Source organism: Arabidopsis lyrata, assembly GCF_000004255.2.
Source record: "Arabidopsis lyrata subsp. lyrata unplaced genomic scaffold ARALYscaffold_1, whole genome shotgun sequence".
Lineage (NCBI taxonomy): Eukaryota > Viridiplantae > Streptophyta > Magnoliopsida > Brassicales > Brassicaceae > Arabidopsis > Arabidopsis lyrata.
In genome coordinates this window covers 10,682,340-10,701,191 of record NW_003302555.1, presented here as the reverse complement: position 1 = coordinate 10,701,191, position 18,852 = coordinate 10,682,340, and the positions used below count along the sequence as shown (strand labels likewise).

The window sequence follows — 18,852 nt, the reverse complement described above, 5'->3', positions numbered from 1 at the left end:
CTTCTTCTTGACTTCTTGTATTGATACGGACCAAACATGGCCATTTAAATTTACACGGCAAGTAAGAAGAGTGTAAGACTACTCGCCCCACGTTTACATGTTTTTGGAGGAGCAAGTAAAAAATATATTTAAATTGTCTTTTTGACATATGAATGGGCCACTATAATAAGCTCATATAAAATTTGAGTTTAAGCCCAAATTAGTTCTACGCACTTCATGACAAAACGTTCCTAATTCCAAAATCATTTATTCTTTAAATTTGACTATCCTTTATTAATTTCCAACTTACGAGATATCATTTATGCATGGTTCAAGTAATTGTTCAACTATAAAATGAAGCATTTCACCCCCACCTAAAAGTCTAAACCAAGAAAGCTATTTTGTGATAATTTTGATATTTGAAGCTGAGTTTATAAATATCGTTAATATGTTGAAATGGGGATGTCTTTTGGTGATCGTATCTTGTTTTTCAATGATGGCTCAGGCTGCCATTGCTATGGCTACTGCTTTAGGATATTTAGGAGGTTAATAATGTTTACCTCTTAATTCCTATATGGATTTATGAGTTATTATATGCTAGAATTGTAATCGATTTGTCTACTAAATAAACCTTGCTGAATTCTTATTTCCTATCTATTTAGTATTTACTCATTTTCATATATTACTCTTTGTGATTGACGTCTGATGCTACATTCCAAATTACGTACGTTTTGTGTAATGTTAAGTGTTTAGATCTTACGCTCTGTTTACACATAATAATGAAATTGTAAAAATCATGGGACCAGTTTCAACAATTGTTCTTAATCTCATTGGCCATTGTATGTGTATACTGACCACTACAAATTGTAGTGAGCAATCACATTTCGTACTCAATCTCTCAATTCCATTTGCTTAAGCATCTTAAAAGCTTCATTTAGCAAATCTAGTATGCTATCTGGTTTGTAATTACGAAAATTAATTATCAAAACAAACAACTTATGTCATCTTCCTATAGTCTTTGTCGCCAGATTTTTTCTCTAAGTTCCAGTGACATATATACTAAAAATTTCTAAATTAAAATGATTATTTTGGACCGGGTATTAATTAATTACTATATAGAGACTCTCCAAACCTGAATATAAACCCACAAAATGATATGACGTTTTACATGTTTTTGTGAAATATCTTATAGAACTTTGAGATTATTGTTATACAATCATATTTTCAGAATAAGTGTTCTTAACATGGTGATCCCGAACCAGAACTCAAACTAAACTTCCGGAGCAAGTGAAGAGCCATGAGTCGTTAAGAACTAGAACTTGTCCAATTGGAGTCATGAGAGGCCAAAAGTTCTAGAACCGTAGTTGGAGTCATGACTCATGAGAAACCAAAAGTTCTGTCATGGAAGGGTCCAACACCGACAAATTATGTTCCCTCAATATAATTTTCAATCAGTTTATTTAGTAACGTCTTCTTCTTGTATTGATACGGATCAAATTTACTCGGCAAGTAAGAGTACTCGTCCACGTTCATAATTAAATTTTTTAAGAGTAATTAACTAAAAATTGTCTGTTCACTACACATGAATGATTGGGCCACAACAATAAGTTCATATACAATAATACTCCATGAGTTTAAAGCCCAGATTGGTTCTACGCACAAATATGACAAAACGTTCCAAATTCCAAATCATTTAATCTTTAAATTTGACTGCCCATTACTACTTTCCGACTTACGAGAAGAGAAAGAATTTCAACAGTCTGATTTCATTTATGCATGGTTGTTCAACTATAAATTGATTACCCATGCTACCATTTCACCTTCATCAAAAATACGAAAGCTAATTTGTCATAATTTTTAGTTGAAGCTGATTTCATAAGTATCGTGAAGATGTGGGGATTGCCATCGTAATGCTAGTTCAGACTGGCATTGCCATCGCTTCTGCTCTAAGATATATGTAGGAGGTAACTAATGTTTACCTCTTAATTCCGATTTGAATTTATGAATAATTTGTAACTGAGCAGGCTTATAAGTCAGATCTCACAATGGATTATTAAATAAAAATCTTGCTTCTTATTTCGCTATTTTTTTTTACTCATTTTCATATATTTCTCTTTGACGCCTGATTCTACGTACATTCCGAATTATTTACATTTTGTGTAATGTTGTTTCTTACGTTCTTCCATACTTTAAAAGTTCAAACTATACATCTGGATATTCCTCAATGCGTTATAGTTTCTCACTTTCTCTGTTGCACATAGTCTGAGTCTCTGAGATTTCAAAATTTATGAGACCAGTTTTAAACAACTACTGTCATTGCCATACCGACTTCACATATATTGTAGTGAGTAATCTCGTTCCGTACGCAATCTCTCAATACCATTTGCGTAAGCACCCTCAAGAGTTTCATTTAGCTCCCACAATATATAAAAAAATTCTGCTAATCTCGTGCGTGCATGTTTTCTGGTTTGTAATTACGAAAACAAATTACCAAAACATACCACTTATGTAATTCCCACAAGGCCAGCGTCGCCATTACTATGCAAGTCTTTGTCGCCAGATCATTGCTAAATTTCAATTATGGTCCTGTGGCATCTGGAAAAGTGCCATTTCTTTCTCTGGATTCCTTCTTATACAGTTTGAACTGTGCTTAACATTAGCCTTTAAACCACAGAGAATCTGGCAATGTATATGTCCGTGGATAAAACTGTTACAGTATATTATAATCATTGTTCCTACTTCCTACTCACTATGTTCAACAGATACATAGTATTTATCATATACATGTATTAATTTTACATTGGATAAATCTATAAAAAATATATTGCAACCCCCAATCATATGAAACGAAGAAAGATAGAAAAAGCAAACCAACTACGACTTTAGTACATACATTCATATATATAGATAGATGTGTATTCAAAGTTATGACCTGATCAATGGCCAGGTATATTTTCACACTGTTTCGAGATGATAGTGCACGTGTACGTCGAGGGTGGGGCGCCTACGGCCCCTACACAACGTTGGGTGGTAACGCACCTTATACAGAGGGAGGACGAGTCGCCTCCTGGAAGTGGACTGAACTGATCATCATGACGATCAATGGTCGCCATGTTCTCAAAACGTTTACCTCCCCCGCAATGTCTCGATGCGCTTGGTGGAGCATCTATTTTGGAAGTTACGAAGCCATTGCCTTCCAAGTTCCACCTCATCACCATCGTCTCTTCTGCATTACTTGAACGCTGTAATTTATAGCCTCAAGCCATTGGAAATTTCAATGATATGTAACTCTTTAGTTTATCTATATATGCTGAACTAATTACGAAAGCTAAATAGTAACAAAGCATATATACTTCACCAGATCCTATTTTTAAAATAACAAAGATACTTTTATATTCTTAATAAATAATGTTCTCTATGAATCTGGTACATAAATTGCTAGTAAAATTAATATGATTTGTTGTTTTTAAAATAGATGTAGAAAGATATGATTTTCATAAATGATATATGTAAAATAAAACTATGTGAAACATGTAATTGGATCAAATCTATTAATATTATCAACATATCTTTCTTCTTTTTTTTTTGTCTAACATAATATCAACATATCTTTCTTCTTCTTTTTTTGTCTAACATAATATCAACCTATCTTTCTTCTTCTTTTTTTGTCTAACATAATATCAACATATCTCTTACTCGTAATTAAACATATGAATACATGGATAAGTAAAAGATTTTTGAAAAAAAAACTCACCGAGTTTGCGGATTTCAATTTGAGCACCAAGAGCTTCATTCATATGAATCGATAACACAAGGAGAAGAAAAAATAGCATGAAAGAAACTGTAGACGACAACAACAACATCTTAATAATTCTCTCTTGGAGTACTTATCACTGATCACTGAATCTGACCTAATTTAGGACGTTACATGAGCTGAATCTGAGCTAATCAAACTTAATGACTGTTAGTCTGCTACTCACGTTTATTGCATTTATATGGAATATAGAGTTAGAGATAAGAGAGAGTTTAAACTTATGGTAGAGATAAGAAAGAGAGAAATGACTTAGTTTGTCACTTGTGGATCTTGGGATTTAGTGGTCTCTGCACTGCACACCATCTATACTAGTATAATCGCAGCACTTTTTGTGACGGGTGGATAAAAAAGCTTTCGGGTATATCGGATATTCGACCCATTTTAAAAAATCATTCACAAAAAATTTGTTGGGTCGGGTTATATTTAACCCAACTCATACACCGGATATTCCATATTTAATAATTTAGATTTTTAGAAGATTTGATTAAGATTTATAATTATGATTCTCCTATCATCTTTGTTTGATTTGTTTTTAACTGTTTTGAATCATCATATAATACATAAAGTAAAAAAAAAAAATCAATTTTTTTTCTGCATATACTATGATTCGAAATTTTAAAAACGGACATATATTATCCAATTGACGAAAATGTGTGTTCAACGTTCTACATCGATTAAAATATTTAGACAATGATTCAGAATCATATCATAAATAAGAACATTAATAAAATAAATGAGTTTTTTTGCGGGATGGGTTTGGAGGGACGGGTTTTTGAATCAACAATAATAAAAAGATTAAAATATCATTAATCCGCCGCTTCAATACGGATTTAATCCTTTTTTTTTTTAATACAAATCATAGGACGGGTTAAGAAATTACGGAACGGGTTATATTTCGGAAATGATTTATATGGCGGACGAATTTGAATCAATATTTATATACCGCTTTAATACGGGTTAAATCCTCAGTTTATTAATAATTATCTCGTGGACTCGTGGTATACCGTTACTTAATAACAATTGTAAACTATAATATAAATAAATATGTTATAAGGAGATACAATTTACAAAATATTTTTATACTAACTTTAAAATTAAATCATCCCGCGGTGTACCGCGGATTAAATTCTAGTGTTTTATTATAATCTGTCAAGTGGTTTTAATTCATTGCATTATTTTCCCGGGGCAGCTTTGCAGACATTCCTTTTTCCATGGTTTTTTAATTAAAAAGAAAAAATTGAACAACCAAAAACAGAAACACAAAATGAAGGAGTTGACATTGACTTTAGAATAAACGTATAGTTATAACTTATAAACATGCATATTCGTGTTTCTTTTATTCCAATAAAGAGATAGGTCTTTATATGATTTAAAAAAAAAAAAAGAGATTAGTCTTTCGAGAGAGAGAGAGGGGGAATTTTCTGCCAAATACAAATTGTTTCAATTGAAAAATAGTAGTTTAAAAGTTGAAACTAACAATCGAGATTTTCTGCCAAACTGCAAAATTAGATTTTGATACAAAAATTATGGAATTAAAATTTGGTGCAAAAGTGGTAGAATCCAAATATGGGGCCACAAAACTTCATTTTCTGGGTAACAGGACTATAGTGAAAAACTTCATGAAAGAGATTTTTATATAACTGCTCTGCCTAAAAATAGCCTTTACTTTTGCATCACATTCCTCATTTCTTTGATAACAGAAACAACTGGGTCATAGATTTTCTTCAAAGGTACGTTTCTTAAGCTCTTTGTGATATCTTATGATAAAGTTCTAATAAGTCTTGTGCATTGATTTGGTCTCTAAGATCTGAAGATCAAGCCAATATATAGCTAGACGTACGACTCACCTTGTTACTTACAAAATAAGATTGGACATTGTCATCGATAAAAAGTGTTATAACGTTATACATATTGTTTTTTTTTTTTTTTTGATAAAAGCAATAGTATACATATTACTCCAACTCACAAATATAAGATATATAGAAATGTTGAAAAGATTATCATATATATATATATATATATATATATATATATATATATATATATATATTGATTTTGCCTCCGATAAATCTATAGCTATGAATACACTATAAGGCAACACACCTCGTTGACTGTGCACCTCCGGGGTGAGCCAGTGGACCATCTGCACTTTCTCGTCTTGGTGCAACTATAACAAGAGTCGTGGTTACACTGTATACAGGGGGAGGACGAATCATCAGGAAGATAAGTGGTGACGATCTCGATATAACTTTTGCTGTGGCATTGATTCGATACACTCCCTCCAGTCCGCATATTAGAGCTTTTGTAGTCAATATTTCCTTCCAAATTCCTCCGCATCGTGATCATCTCTTCTGCATCACGTACCCATACAATTCAGACTTCAATTTATAAGTCAAGCAGGTAGTTTTGAAGATATATAACTAATGTATATATGTATATATTAAACTAATTAATGACGTAAGTAACATTATAGCATTTTTCACCAAATCCGAATTTATTTTAAAACGGTTGATATTTATTATACTCTCTAAAGATAATTTTTTTTAAAAAAAAGATAATTTTTCTTTATTATTCTTGTAATAAATGACTAATAAAATGAATATGAAAAAGAGACGAAGAAATATATGATGTTCTCAAATAATAGAATAAACAGACTAAAAAAACTATGTGAAAACATGTAATTGGGTCAAATCACTTAATATTACAAACATATCTTTTTTTTTTTTTTTGGGGCAAATATATTACCAACATATCTTTTACTAGTAATTCAACATGAATATTGATATGTAAAAGATATTTAAGAAAAAAATCTTACTGAGTTTGCTGATTTTAGTTTGAGCACCAAGAGCTTCATCCACATGAAGCGAAAACAACATCTATTTATATGAAAACATAAACTCAAAACCCTAATAGAACTTTAACCGACATATTAGATATATTAGATAACTCCTAATACAATCTAATCTTTATCTCAAAATATCTAAACTCTCTTTTAAAACTAGAGACTTCCATCTCAAGTTATCTTCACAACTTCAAGCTTATACAACAATCTCCCCCTTAAGCTTGAAGTTTATTTTCTTCACATCTTGAACTCCTATGAGATCTCTCATCTCTTTAAATCTGATTCTTCCGAGGGCTTTCGTAAGTATGTCTGCTTTCTGAATTTCTCCGGGAACATGCTCTACTTCAACCAAATCATTTTGAATGCACTCCCGAATGAAATGATACCTTTTGTGGATGTGTTTGCTACGGCCATGAAACACTGGGTTCCTAGTTAGAGCTATTGCTGACTTATTGTCAATAAGAATCAAAACCTTTTCACTATATTTCTCTGTAACTTCTTGTAAGAGTTCTTGGAGCCAAATAGCCTGTTTAGCAGCTTCAGTAGCAGCCATAAATTCAGCTTCACATGATGAAAGTGCAACAGTTTCTTGTTTTTGTGAACACCATGTAATGGGACAGTCATTAAGATAGAAAATGTGACCAGTAGTGCTTCTGCCATCATCTTCATCTACATTATGACTGCTGTCACTAAATCCTATTAGTTCTATCTTGTTTCCTCTGTTAAAGCAAAGTCCATAAGATTGAGTTCCCTGTAAGTATCTGAGAACTTGTTTCAGAGCGGCTCCATGAGACTCTTTTGGCTCGTGCATGTACCTGCTTAAAACTCCAACGCAATAAGATAGGTCTGGTCTTGTATGGAGTAGATATCTAAGACATCCAATACTTCTTCTATATTCTTTCTCATCAATTCTCTTTTCTTCTGGAGCTTTACTTAACTTCAGATTTGCACACATTGGTACCTGTACTGCATTACATTCTCCAAAACCAGTTTCTTCAAGAATTTTCTTTGCATACCTTTCTTGATTCAATAGAATACCATTCTCAGTTTGAGTAACTTCAATTCCAAGATAATAGGTGAGCTTTCCTAGATCACTCATTTCAAACTTTCCTGCCATTCCCTTCTTGAACTCTAGTATCATCTCTAAGTTGGATCCTGTGACAAGTAAGTCATCAACATAGACTGCTATAACAAGGAGCTCTTCTTGTTCCCTTTTCTGATAAATGGATGGCTCTTTTGAACATTTAACAAAACCCAATTCTATGAGAATTGTATTCAGTTTTGTGTTCCAGGCTCTAGGAGCTTGTTTAAGGCCATATAGTGCTTTGTTCAATTTGTACACCTTGTTCTGACTTCCTTCTACTACAAAACCTTCTGGTTGTGTGACGTAGACTACCTCTTTCAATTCTCCATGAAGAAATGCCGTTTTCACATCAAGATGATGTACTTCCCAGCCATAGGAAGCAGCTAGAGCAACAATGAAACGTATGGTTTCAAGACGTGCTACAGGTGCGAAGACTTCATCAAAGTCAATGCCATGTCTCTGCACATATCCCTTAGCTACTAGTCTTGCTTTATACTTATTTATGCTTCCATCAGCGTTTCTCTTGATCTTGAAAACCCATTTTAGGCCTATTGGCTTTGCATCTATAGGAAGATCTACTAGATCCCATGTTCTGTTTTTTTTCTATAGAGGTGATCTCTTCTACACATGCATCTATCCATTCTTTAGATTCTTTTGCTTCACTGTAATCCCATGGCTCTTCATTAATAACCAGTAGCAGTCTTTCACTTTCATATTCTGCTAATAAGACATAGTCTTCTAGATAGCCTGGTTTCTTTGTTTCTCTTCCTGACCTTCTGAGTGTTGGTCCTGGTTGTTGTTGTTCTCTTGCTTCATCATCTTCAGAGTTTCCAATAGTTGAGACATGTTCTTCTTCTGGTTCATTATTCTTATCAACTTCATCATTCTCTGTTTCTGTTTCAGTAGTATTTTCTCTTATGCCATTGTTCCCAAATTCTCCAAAGCTTATCTCAAAGTTTGTATCCTTCTCAACATTATTCCACTTCCAGCTTGTTTCCTCATCGAATATAACATCTCTGCTTACTATTATCTTTTGCTTTGTTGGATCAAACAATCGATACGCTTTTGATCCTGGCTCAGTTCCTAAATGCACTAGCATTCTTGATCGATCATCAAGCTTCTTCAGATGAGCCGGTTCTGTTTTTGCATAGCCTATACAGCCAAAGACTCGTATATGTTCTATATTTGGTTTTTTTCCTTTGAATGCTTCGTAGGGAGTCTGGTGTATCAGTGTTCTTGTTGATACTCTGTTTATGATGTATGTTGCATGTCTGACTGCTTCCCCCCACAAGTAATTTGGGACATTCATGTGTTTTAAAATGCTTCTGGTCATTCCCATTAATGTTCTGTTTCTCCTCTCGACGACTCCGTTTTGTTGGGGAGAATATGGTGCAGTTAGGTGTCTTTGTATACCAGAGTCATTACAAAATGCTTGAAATTCAGCCGAAAGAAATTCACCACCTCTATCAGTTCGAAATGTCTTGATAGTGGTCTTGGTTTCTTGTTCAACAGATGCTTTAAAACTTTTGAATTTTCTGAAGGCTTCACCTTTTTCTCTCAGTAGAAGTGTCCACATGTATCGTGAGTAATCATCAATTAAAACAAAGATGTATCGATTCTTTGATGGTGTAGGAGGTGTGATGGGTCCACAGAGATCCCCATGAATGAGATCCAAAACACTTTCTGCTCTGAAAGAAGTTGCTTTGGGAAAAGATTTTCTTGTTTGCTTTCCAAGTAGACAAGAGGAACATATTTCTTTCTCTACTTTGATTTGTGGGATCCCAAAGACAAGTTCTTTCTCCACCATTGTCTTTAAGGTCTCTGTTCCAATATGTCCTAGCCTGGCATGCCACTTGCATTTTGATATCCCAATTTGTAGGCACTTATTGTTTTCAACTTCTAAACTTACCTTGTAGAGTTGATTTCTAGACCTTAGTGCTTTAACCAAAAGCTTGCCATCTTTGTCATAAAGAGTAAGATTATCGCCTTTCATTCTGACATCACAGCCTGACTCAGTGGCTTGACCTAAACTCACAATGTTACTTCTTAAGTCTGGGATGTAGTAGACATCATGTAGAATTCTTCTTTCTCCATTCTTTGCAATGAATGTGATTGATCCCTTTCCTTTGATATCTATTCGAGAATCATCACCAAATCTGACTTTACCCGTAATTGACTCATCAATTTTAGAGAAGTAAGCTAAAATCCCTGTCATGTGATTGCTAGCACCATTATCCAAATACCAAATATTCTCCTTGTCTGTATTAGTTTCAAATTTGTTTGGTACACAATTCTTTTCATTCAGGTATACGACCTCATGCATCATCAAAGCATCAGCTTCCTGTGTATCATTGTTCTTTGTAGCATTTGTTTCTTGTGTTTCCTGAAGTTTAAGAAGCCTATCAGGGCAGTCTGATGCAAAGTGTCCTAGCTTATCACACCTGTAACATGTTATTTTGCTTGTATCTCTGTTTTGTTGGTAACCATTGTTTTGGGAATAACCAAACCGTCCTCTTCCTCTTCCTCGTCTACCACCTTGTCCTCTTCCTCTGTTTGTGTACCATGGTTGTGTCTCAGAATTAACATACATTAGTTTTCCTTGATCTTCTTGATTATCTTCTTCATCGCAGATTCTTTCCTCATAAGCTTTTAGCCTTCCAACTATATCTTCAAACGTAGTGTTGTTTAAATCAAGAACTTGTTCAAGTGCGGCTATTATATGTATGTACCTTTTCCTAGGTAATCCGTTTAGAAACTTCTTTACAAGTTTTGGTTCTTCGATGTCATGTCCAAGAGATGCTGATTTTGTAGATAATTCTGAGATTCTACCAGCAAAATCATCAATCTTCTCACTTTCTTTCATCTTTATTCTCTCAAACTCACCCATTAGGGTTTGTAATCTTGCATCTTTAACCCTATCAGCTCCTAGATTTCTAGATTCAATGGCATCCCATATCTTCTTGGCAGTGTTTAGTTTCCCGACTTGCAGTGTTAACGCCTCAGGGATAGACTGCAGAAGAAGAGCACTCGCCATGTTGTTCTTGTCAACATCCTCTGATCCCGGTTCTATAGCCTCCCAAACTTTATGAACTTTGAGTGCCATAGTCATACGTATAGTCCAAAACGTATAGTTTATAGGATTTAACATCGGACACTTAATAGAAGAGGAACCTCCTCCTTCTTTGGTAGTCGCGGGAATCAAGTCTCACATGTTTCCTTATGGATCACCTTCTCGTGATCGTTCTCTGTTATCAACTCTGTTTTCTCGTGATCGTGATCTCAAGCTCTGATACCAATTCTTGTATCAAAACTTTAAAGAGCAAAACAAACAAAGGCTATGAAGATGTAAAAGACTCTCTCTTTTATTAGTATGGAAACTGACTCAAAACCATACATTCATAACCCTAAACACACAAAGCTCTCATATCACCTAATGCCATAACTCGACATCTATTTATATGAAAACATAAACTCAAAACCCTAATAGAACTTTAACCGACATATTAGATATATTAGATAACTCCTAATACAATCTAATCTTTATCTCAAAATATCTAAACTCTCTTTTAAAACTAGAGACTTCCATCTCAAGTTATCTTCACAACTTCAAGCTTATACAACAGAGGACAAGAAGAAATAGCATGGAATAGAATGTCGAAGATGCCATCTTAATAATTCACTCTGTTACTTAATGATCACTTATCACAAATTTGACCTAACTACTTTGAATATGTGTCTGAATCCGACTCACGTTTATGCATTTATATAGAATAGAGAGGCGTGGTCGAGATGAGGACTTAGTTTGTCACTTGTGGGTTTTGGGTTATGGTCTCCGCAGACCGTGTTTCCGTACACTCCGATCAAGTGGATTTCATTCCATATTTACGCAGGGTAGCTTTAGTACATGTGTACAATCCTTTTTCCATGGAATGGTTTTATTTTTTAAACAACAAAATAAAGGAGTTGACACTTGACTTGAGAGCTATTGTACAAAAAAAAAAAAAATCACAATTAGATTGGTGTTTCTTTTTATTTCAATAAAGAGATCAGTCTTTAAGGAGAGGGATTTCTACAAGGTTTAAAAAATGTATAAATGTATACGTAGTATTTTTCATTTTATATGAGTTTCAACGTATATATAACATATCTAATGATGTTAATTTTAAACCGATTGATTAAATTATTTTGGTACAAAATTAAATATCAATGCGATCTTACAGATGTTTTAATCAATTTTTGTTGTTATAAAAATAATAGTTTTGAAAGTAATCTATGAAGTATTGATAAACTTTTTATAGAACAAAATAATTGATGAAAATGGAAACGTATTGGGGAATAAAAAAGGTTATAGCTTTTACAAATTAAAATATATTTCAGAAGGAAAAAAAAAGTGACACACAATGTGAGAAAAGAATAGTCAGACGTTCAAAATGATAAGATATATTAATAATTGTAAGATAGAGACAAAGGACCAAGACCTGAACACAGCCATCTATAAAAAAGAGTGAACCATATGAACGTGCGAAATTTCATAGAAAATCCCAATATTTTTGGCTTCATGCTCAAGCATGGCAATGTCTTTTGGTCTTTTAGTTTTTAGTGGTCTCCGGACTCCTGTCGCCATGTTTTAGTTTACTCGATCGGTCACGTGGGGACTTAGCATTGTTTATCATATGTCTTCCTCGAACCCCTAGCCTCGAAAGGGATTCATTTGTTGTTTTTTGTACGTGGAATAGTTTCATTAGCTTTAGCCAAACAGATGCATCGAGCTTCTCTTTATCTTAAAGTAAATAGTTAAGCATTCCAATAATGCAACATATGTCACGCCAAAGTTATATAAACTTCCATGTATCAATACATTATACATATATTCATATCGAGAAAACAATACTAGAAAATATATATTGTTTTATCGATCGAGAATTGGCCATGTTTGGTCCATAGATAGAAAGTGTTATAGCTAGCTAACATTGTACATATTGTTCCAACTCACAAAGGTTATACAACTGTTCCATACACATATCATTTGGAGATTACAATTTGATCAAGAAGATGAGAATAGAGAAAGGCAATAAAAGTAGAATACGAAACACATTTGAAACAGCATTGGAGTATTATTTGTATTAATTTTGCACCCGATAGATGATAAATCTATTAATCTGAGGAACAGTTCTCGCTGATGCTGCACCTCGGGGGTGCGCCATAAACTGCGTGGCAGTATTTGGTGTAGGTGCAACTTTGACTGCCGGGACCCCAGCCATTAAAACAGGTGAAGGGGAAACATGGGTCGTCCAAACCATGGTCATCATCACCATTAGTGGTCACCATGTTTTTAAACCTTTCATATTGTTGGCACTGTGGTGAATAGCTCCGTCTCATCCACATTTTAGAGTTTTTGTAGTCATTGCCTTCCAAATTCCTCCTCATCCTAATTGTCTCTTCTGCATCACCCATACAATTCAGACTTCAATTTAAGACTAGTCACGCGTTTGGTAACAATTAATTAGAATGAATGAAAGAGAAATAGTAATTAACAGAATGACTAGAATTAGAATGAATATGATTTTTACCTTCCAAATTCCTCCTCATCCTAATATTTCACTAAATCGGAATTCAATAATAACGTAGATACTTATACGGTTATATACCATAATAAAGACATTTTCTTTATTTATTTGGTAAAGATATGATTAGAATGAATATGATTTTTATAATTAAAAATAATATATATGTAGAAAGACTCAACTAATAGAATAAATATAAAATATGAATATTGGTACTTGAAAGAATTAAAAAAAAAATAAAAAAAATTGTCTCACTGATTTTGCGGATTTCAGTTTGAGCACCAAGAGCTTCACCCATATGAAACGAAAACAGGAGGAGGAGAAGGAATAGCATGGAAGTAAATGTCGAAGATACCATTTTAATAATTCTTTCTGTTACTTATATATGACTAATCACAAATGTGACCTAATTTACTCTTTGCATGGGACTGAATCTGATATAATAACTGTAGCTGACCCAATCAACTATCTCTGCGTAATCACTGTGACTCACGTTTATGTGTTTATATAGAATAGAGAGATAAGAGAGAGTTGAAACATATGGTAGAGATTTAAGCCACACCAAAAACAAAAAACAGAAGAAGATATGGTTGAGGTAAGAAAGAGAGAGCTGAAACTATGGACGACTTAGTTTGTCACTTTTGGGTTTTGGGTTTTAGTGGTCTTCGCACTACACACCATGTTTCAGTTTACTCGGTCAAGTGGATTTCTTTCCATTATTATACGCCGGTGAGTATACTCGGTCAATAAAGGAAAATAAAACTTTATATAACAAAACATTTTTTTCTGAATTATATATTAACAAAACATAAAAGAACTCAAATGGGAAAGTTATAATTACTTATTAGGAAAGTAAACAAATTTAACAAACAAAAAAAGAAAGTAATTAAAACAAATTCTAGCTTTTTACACAAATGTAAATTAAAAAGTTTCAAAAGAAAAAGAAAGTGACACTAAGAAACAATATGGGAAAAACAAATAGAGAGACGTTCAAAATGATACGATACGTTAATAATAATAGTAAGAGAGATACAAAAGACCAAGACTCGAACGTACTGCCATATATCTAAAAATTAGTGAACCATATGAAAGTTGAATATTCCATAGAAAAGTTCCAATATTTTTGGCTTCGGCCCAAGGCTGGCACTATCTCTAGATAAAAGGACGCTTTTGTTATTATCTTCGTTATTCGTGAATAACTCAAAAGAAGAAAGTAGAATTACGCAGATTGTCTTTAAGTGAAGTACCTACCATCCTCGATTAGGCCACATAACGATGATAAATTAACCATTTACTTTTGTCTTTACAATTTAGTGATTTACACATACACGCTGCAAATGTCATAAAAGAAATTGTTATAAAACTTGGTTTACTTACATTTTTAATATCATTTTTAGAATATATTTATATTTTGTTAGTTAGTTACCAAAATTTTAGAAATTCAAGTTAAATTTCAGTATTTTTAAATTTATCTAACAAATAAAATTATGTGTAAGACAATAGACCACGACATCTTGATACTTATTGTCAAGATAGCCATAAAGTCTATGTCGTTAAAACTTGGAGATTGTGACGACAGAAATTGCAGGGGAGGTGAAGAAGGTGCAGCAACAGTAAGTGGAAACTCTGATTCCCGAAAGATTACGTCACGAGACACTGATACTTTACCGGTTTCAAGATCGTAGACACGCCATCCCTTTTTACCGAATGGATATCCAATAAAAATTGATTTGGAGCTTCTTGTTGCAAATTTATCGCCTCGGTGTTTTTGGTTATGAACATAGCATAAGCAACCAAATACTCGCATGTGATTCATTGGCGGAGGTCGATTATATATGAGTTCAAACGGAGTTTTCCCATCGAGAATCTGTGTAGGAGTTCGATTTATGAGATATCCAGCCGTTAACGCACAATAGCTCCAAAATTCAACGGGTAAATTTGCATGAAAAAGCAAAGCTCTAGCAACATTGAGAATATGACGATGTTTTCTTTCAACACGACCGTTTTGCTGCGGAGTGCCAACACACGAAGTCTCATGAATAATCCCTTTTTGAGCAAAGAAGTCTCTCAAACATATGAATTCGGATCCATTATCACTGCGTATAGTCTTAACTTGAGCTGAAAATTGACGTTCAACAAGAGCTAAGAAATTTTTGAGATGTGTGGGAGCTTCTTGCTTTGATGGTAACAAGTATATACAAACTGCTCTTGAATAATCATCGAGTATGGTGAGAAAGTAACGAGAGCTACAGATAGATGTAGTGCGGTATGGTCCCCAAAGATCGCAATGAATCAATTCAAAAGCAACATTCGTCTTATTATAACTTAAAGGAAAAGATTCTCGTGTTTGTTTTGCACGAATACAAACGTCACACGCCTTTGAATCAAATTTAGTACTAAAATCCAAAAACTTCAACATATTCAAAGCCTTAGAAGAGGGATGTCCCAAGCGAGAATGCCAAACTTCAAGAGATGATGAATCCACATGATTTGCAGCTGCTGCTACTTCCACTCCTCTAAAAAAATAAAGTCCATTCTGTTGCTCACCCGCGCCAATCAGGATCTTGGTGATGCGATCTTGAACAATACAAAGCCTATCAGTAATCTGAAACACACAACTCCGCTCTCTAGTCAACTGCGAAACTGATATAAGATGACACTTCAATCCATCGACAAAAAACACGTCTTGAAGACACAAAGATGAACCAAGTGACACACGACCCATTTTGGTGGATGTAGTGAGTCTTCCATCGGGCAGCTTAATAAGAATAGGTGCCATTTCCCGAATATCCATCAAAAAATTTAGAGTCCCTGTCATCTGGTTAGAAGCCCCTGTATCAATTATCCAAGATTCAATAAAGAACATACCCGATTTAAGATCATTGGAGCGAGATTTTCTTTCTTCAAGAATGTTCACCAAAGTGTTCCATTGATCATTACTCAAGCCGCTAATTCCAACACGGTCAGCTGGCGTTAAAGGAGAATTCTGTGAAGAACTTGTTGTGAGACCGAAATGTGTTGAAACGTTATTCACGTGAGCTGAGTTGAAATTCTTTCCTGTCATGGAGCCCACGGATGTTGTTGTTGTACCACGACCAGCTCCTCCTTTGCCCGCATTGTTTCCCGTTTTACCTCGGTAATTGGAACTGGATTTAGTGTTCTCTCCCCACCATTCAGGATAACCGATTTTGCGAAAGCAGTTATCGGCAATATGACCAGTACGCCCACAGATACTACACACGGCTCTGTTGTCATACGGCTTGCGAGGAGGATTTGTTTGAACAGCAAAACTGACTCCATCGACTCGCCCATCGTTATCTCTGCTCAGATTCTTTGCTTCTTCGTCGAGAGTTAAAACATTGTATGCTTCTTCGAGGCTAGGAAGAGGAACCCGAGAGAGCAAATTTGATTTAACAGCACCGTACAAAGTCTCATCAAGACCCATGAGGAATTGATGTAGTTTATCTTCCTCACGTTCTTTTCTAACTTCTTCCATAGTCTTGGCTCGTTGGTAGTCAGCCAAGCTTCCCCATAATTGTGTAAGTTTGCCATAGTATGCCTCAATTGCAAGCCCTTTTTGTCGACAATTTGCTAGCTCTGTTTTGAGACGTTGAACGCGTTGTCCGTTCTTCACACCAAATCATTTCTGGATATGCACCCACAGCTCATTAGAGTCGTTGATATGAGACAATGACTCGGAAAGAGTTTCATCAATGGTAAGTCGAATCCAAGAGATCACAAGAGCATTGTTTGCAGTCCAATCTTCAAAGTCAGGATCATCTTCAGTCGGCTGTGGAATTGTGCCATCGACGAACCCAAATTTCTTCCTTGCTTTAAGAGCTAAACACATATTGTTTGCCCATTGATCATAATTAGGACCTCGCAGCAGTGGTTTAGAGATCAAAGTACCCGGATTATCACTGGAAGTCAAGTCGTACGGTGATATTGTTCGCCGTGTCTTGATACGAGGCTGCGCCACCACTTCTGTCAAGGCTGAAGAGGTAGATGACGAAGAAGAGGATGCAGTAGCCATCGTTTTAAGAAGCTTCCCAACGAAAACAGAATCGTTGAAAATTAGGTCAAGTAATCGAAGTTTGAAAGAGAATAAGAAGACAAAGTAGTAATTTGCGGAATTTTTAGATCACAAGATCGAGCAATAACCTCTTAGTAGTTAGGTTAATGCTCTGATACCATGTCAAAATAGCTTTTAGTGGTGTAAATCTTATTGCTTAGGTTTGAAGTTACAAACGTTTGCCTTATATATGGCCATGAGAACAAGTATATGACTCGACCTAATTCTAAGACAAACCGACATCAAACATAGAGAAAGCCAAAGCCCATATAGCCCAATACTTATGATTTCGAGTACGTACATTACAGAAAAGACTTAAAGGTAAAGACGATATAGTTTGCGTGTGTTCGGACAGTTCATAGTAGTAGTCTCCTCTCTAGTCTTCCGTGTACCAAGTCAAATTTAAATAAAATTTTTTTTTTTCAAATTTAAATAAGTTGCATCATCGTTATTATATTTTTCCAATTGGTTCCTGCGGTTGCATTATTTATCTCCGCCAACTTTCTTGTATGTCATGTATAATATATGTAGAAAATGATTATATATATTTAGATTAGTGAAAGGTTTATATAAGTAAAATCGATTCTAATTGGAAATAAATATTAGATGTTTATTAATAAAAAGTTTCATAGAACACCTTTAGTAAATAAAAACTGTAATTATTATAAGTCTATAGTACTATATCAGTGTGAGAAACCTAACCAGTTAGTTGAATATGCTGTATAAATACAAAGAAATTATCACGGATCAAACCAGAGCTGAGAAAGGCTATACAGCCACCACCACAAATTCATTCCTTTCTTGCTCGGATATGTGTATTTCAAGTCTTTATTAACTTTCACATGATAAATTTTTTGAAAGTATGAGCTTGTTGGATCAACAAGACGAGCCTGTGGGACACAGAGGAGGAGATGTACGCGGGAACCATCTATCTTGGAATTGGAGTTTCCATTTCGTACAATCTAAGATATTATCAAATCAAGGAAATGAAGATTTGAGATATCTCGGATTAAGAAACTATGTCAACAACGAGATGTAGTGCTACCTATCTATTGTCAATATGTAGACTTTAGGATCGGGTTGGTTGTTTATCGTAAAATCACAAGATCTAAGCAGAAAAGCTTTTATGGTTCTTGGTGAGTTAACAAATTATTATTGAGACATAGCGGAAAATGTTTTGATGTCTAACTCACCAATTCAGTAATTTTGAACATTGTTCTATTCCGAAACCAAACCAGCTTTTTCTTCTTTCGTTTTTTCAAGTTCATTCGACCAGCTATACTACTTTTCACAATCGAAACCAACATCTTTTTATTATGAGTCCTAGCTTCGTTTGGTAAAAAATGTGGGATGCAATCGTGAGAAAATATTTGGGCCCAGTTAGTTTTGTACACCCAAATCCCTAGCGCTTTTGAAATTATAAGGCCGGTGGGACTGCGCAACAGAGCAGTTCCTTGTAAGTGCAACTCGGGGGTGAGCCATTGAATGATTGGCACT

At 34.6% G+C, this 18,852-nt stretch overlaps 3 protein-coding genes across 6 annotated transcripts; all 3 read right to left on the bottom strand.

Moving 5' to 3' along the window:
• Positions 1–2,671: 2,671 nt before the first annotated feature.
• LOC9326671 lies at positions 2,672–4,104 on the bottom strand. Of its 3 annotated transcripts, none has more exons than XM_002890563.2 (2): positions 3,734–4,104; positions 2,672–3,235 (listed from the first exon to the last, which is right to left on the bottom strand). In XM_002890563.2, the coding sequence occupies exons 1-2, from the start codon at positions 3,840–3,842 to the stop codon at positions 2,916–2,918; spliced, it is 429 nt and encodes a 142-aa protein (XP_002890609.1). In that variant the 5' UTR covers positions 3,843–4,104; the 3' UTR covers positions 2,672–2,915. The 3 variants fall into 3 exon arrangements, with proteins under 3 accessions (XP_002890609.1, XP_020870926.1, XP_020870925.1); XM_021015267.1 differs by having other exon boundaries at positions 2,672–3,221; positions 3,734–4,100; XM_021015266.1 differs by having other exon boundaries at positions 2,672–3,205; positions 3,734–4,095.
• Positions 4,105–5,668: 1,564 nt separating this feature from the next.
• LOC9326670 lies at positions 5,669–6,669 on the bottom strand. Its single transcript, XM_002890562.2, has 3 exons — positions 6,609–6,669; positions 5,844–6,144; positions 5,669–5,807 (listed from the first exon to the last, which is right to left on the bottom strand). Exons 1-2 carry the CDS (start codon positions 6,667–6,669, stop codon positions 5,870–5,872), a joined length of 336 nt encoding a protein of 111 aa, XP_002890608.1. The 3' UTR covers positions 5,669–5,807; positions 5,844–5,869.
• Positions 6,670–12,651: 5,982 nt separating this feature from the next.
• LOC9329389 lies at positions 12,652–13,809 on the bottom strand. Of its 2 annotated transcripts, XM_021015099.1 has the most exons (3): positions 13,531–13,806; positions 13,290–13,314; positions 12,652–13,160 (listed from the first exon to the last, which is right to left on the bottom strand). In XM_021015099.1, the coding sequence occupies exons 1-3, from the start codon at positions 13,639–13,641 to the stop codon at positions 12,874–12,876; spliced, it is 423 nt and encodes a 140-aa protein (XP_020870758.1). In that variant the 5' UTR covers positions 13,642–13,806; the 3' UTR covers positions 12,652–12,873. The 2 variants fall into 2 exon arrangements, 1 of the variants encoding a protein (XP_020870758.1); XR_002329758.1 differs by lacking the exon at positions 13,290–13,314 and having other exon boundaries at positions 13,539–13,809.
• Positions 13,810–18,852: the final 5,043 nt, after the last annotated feature.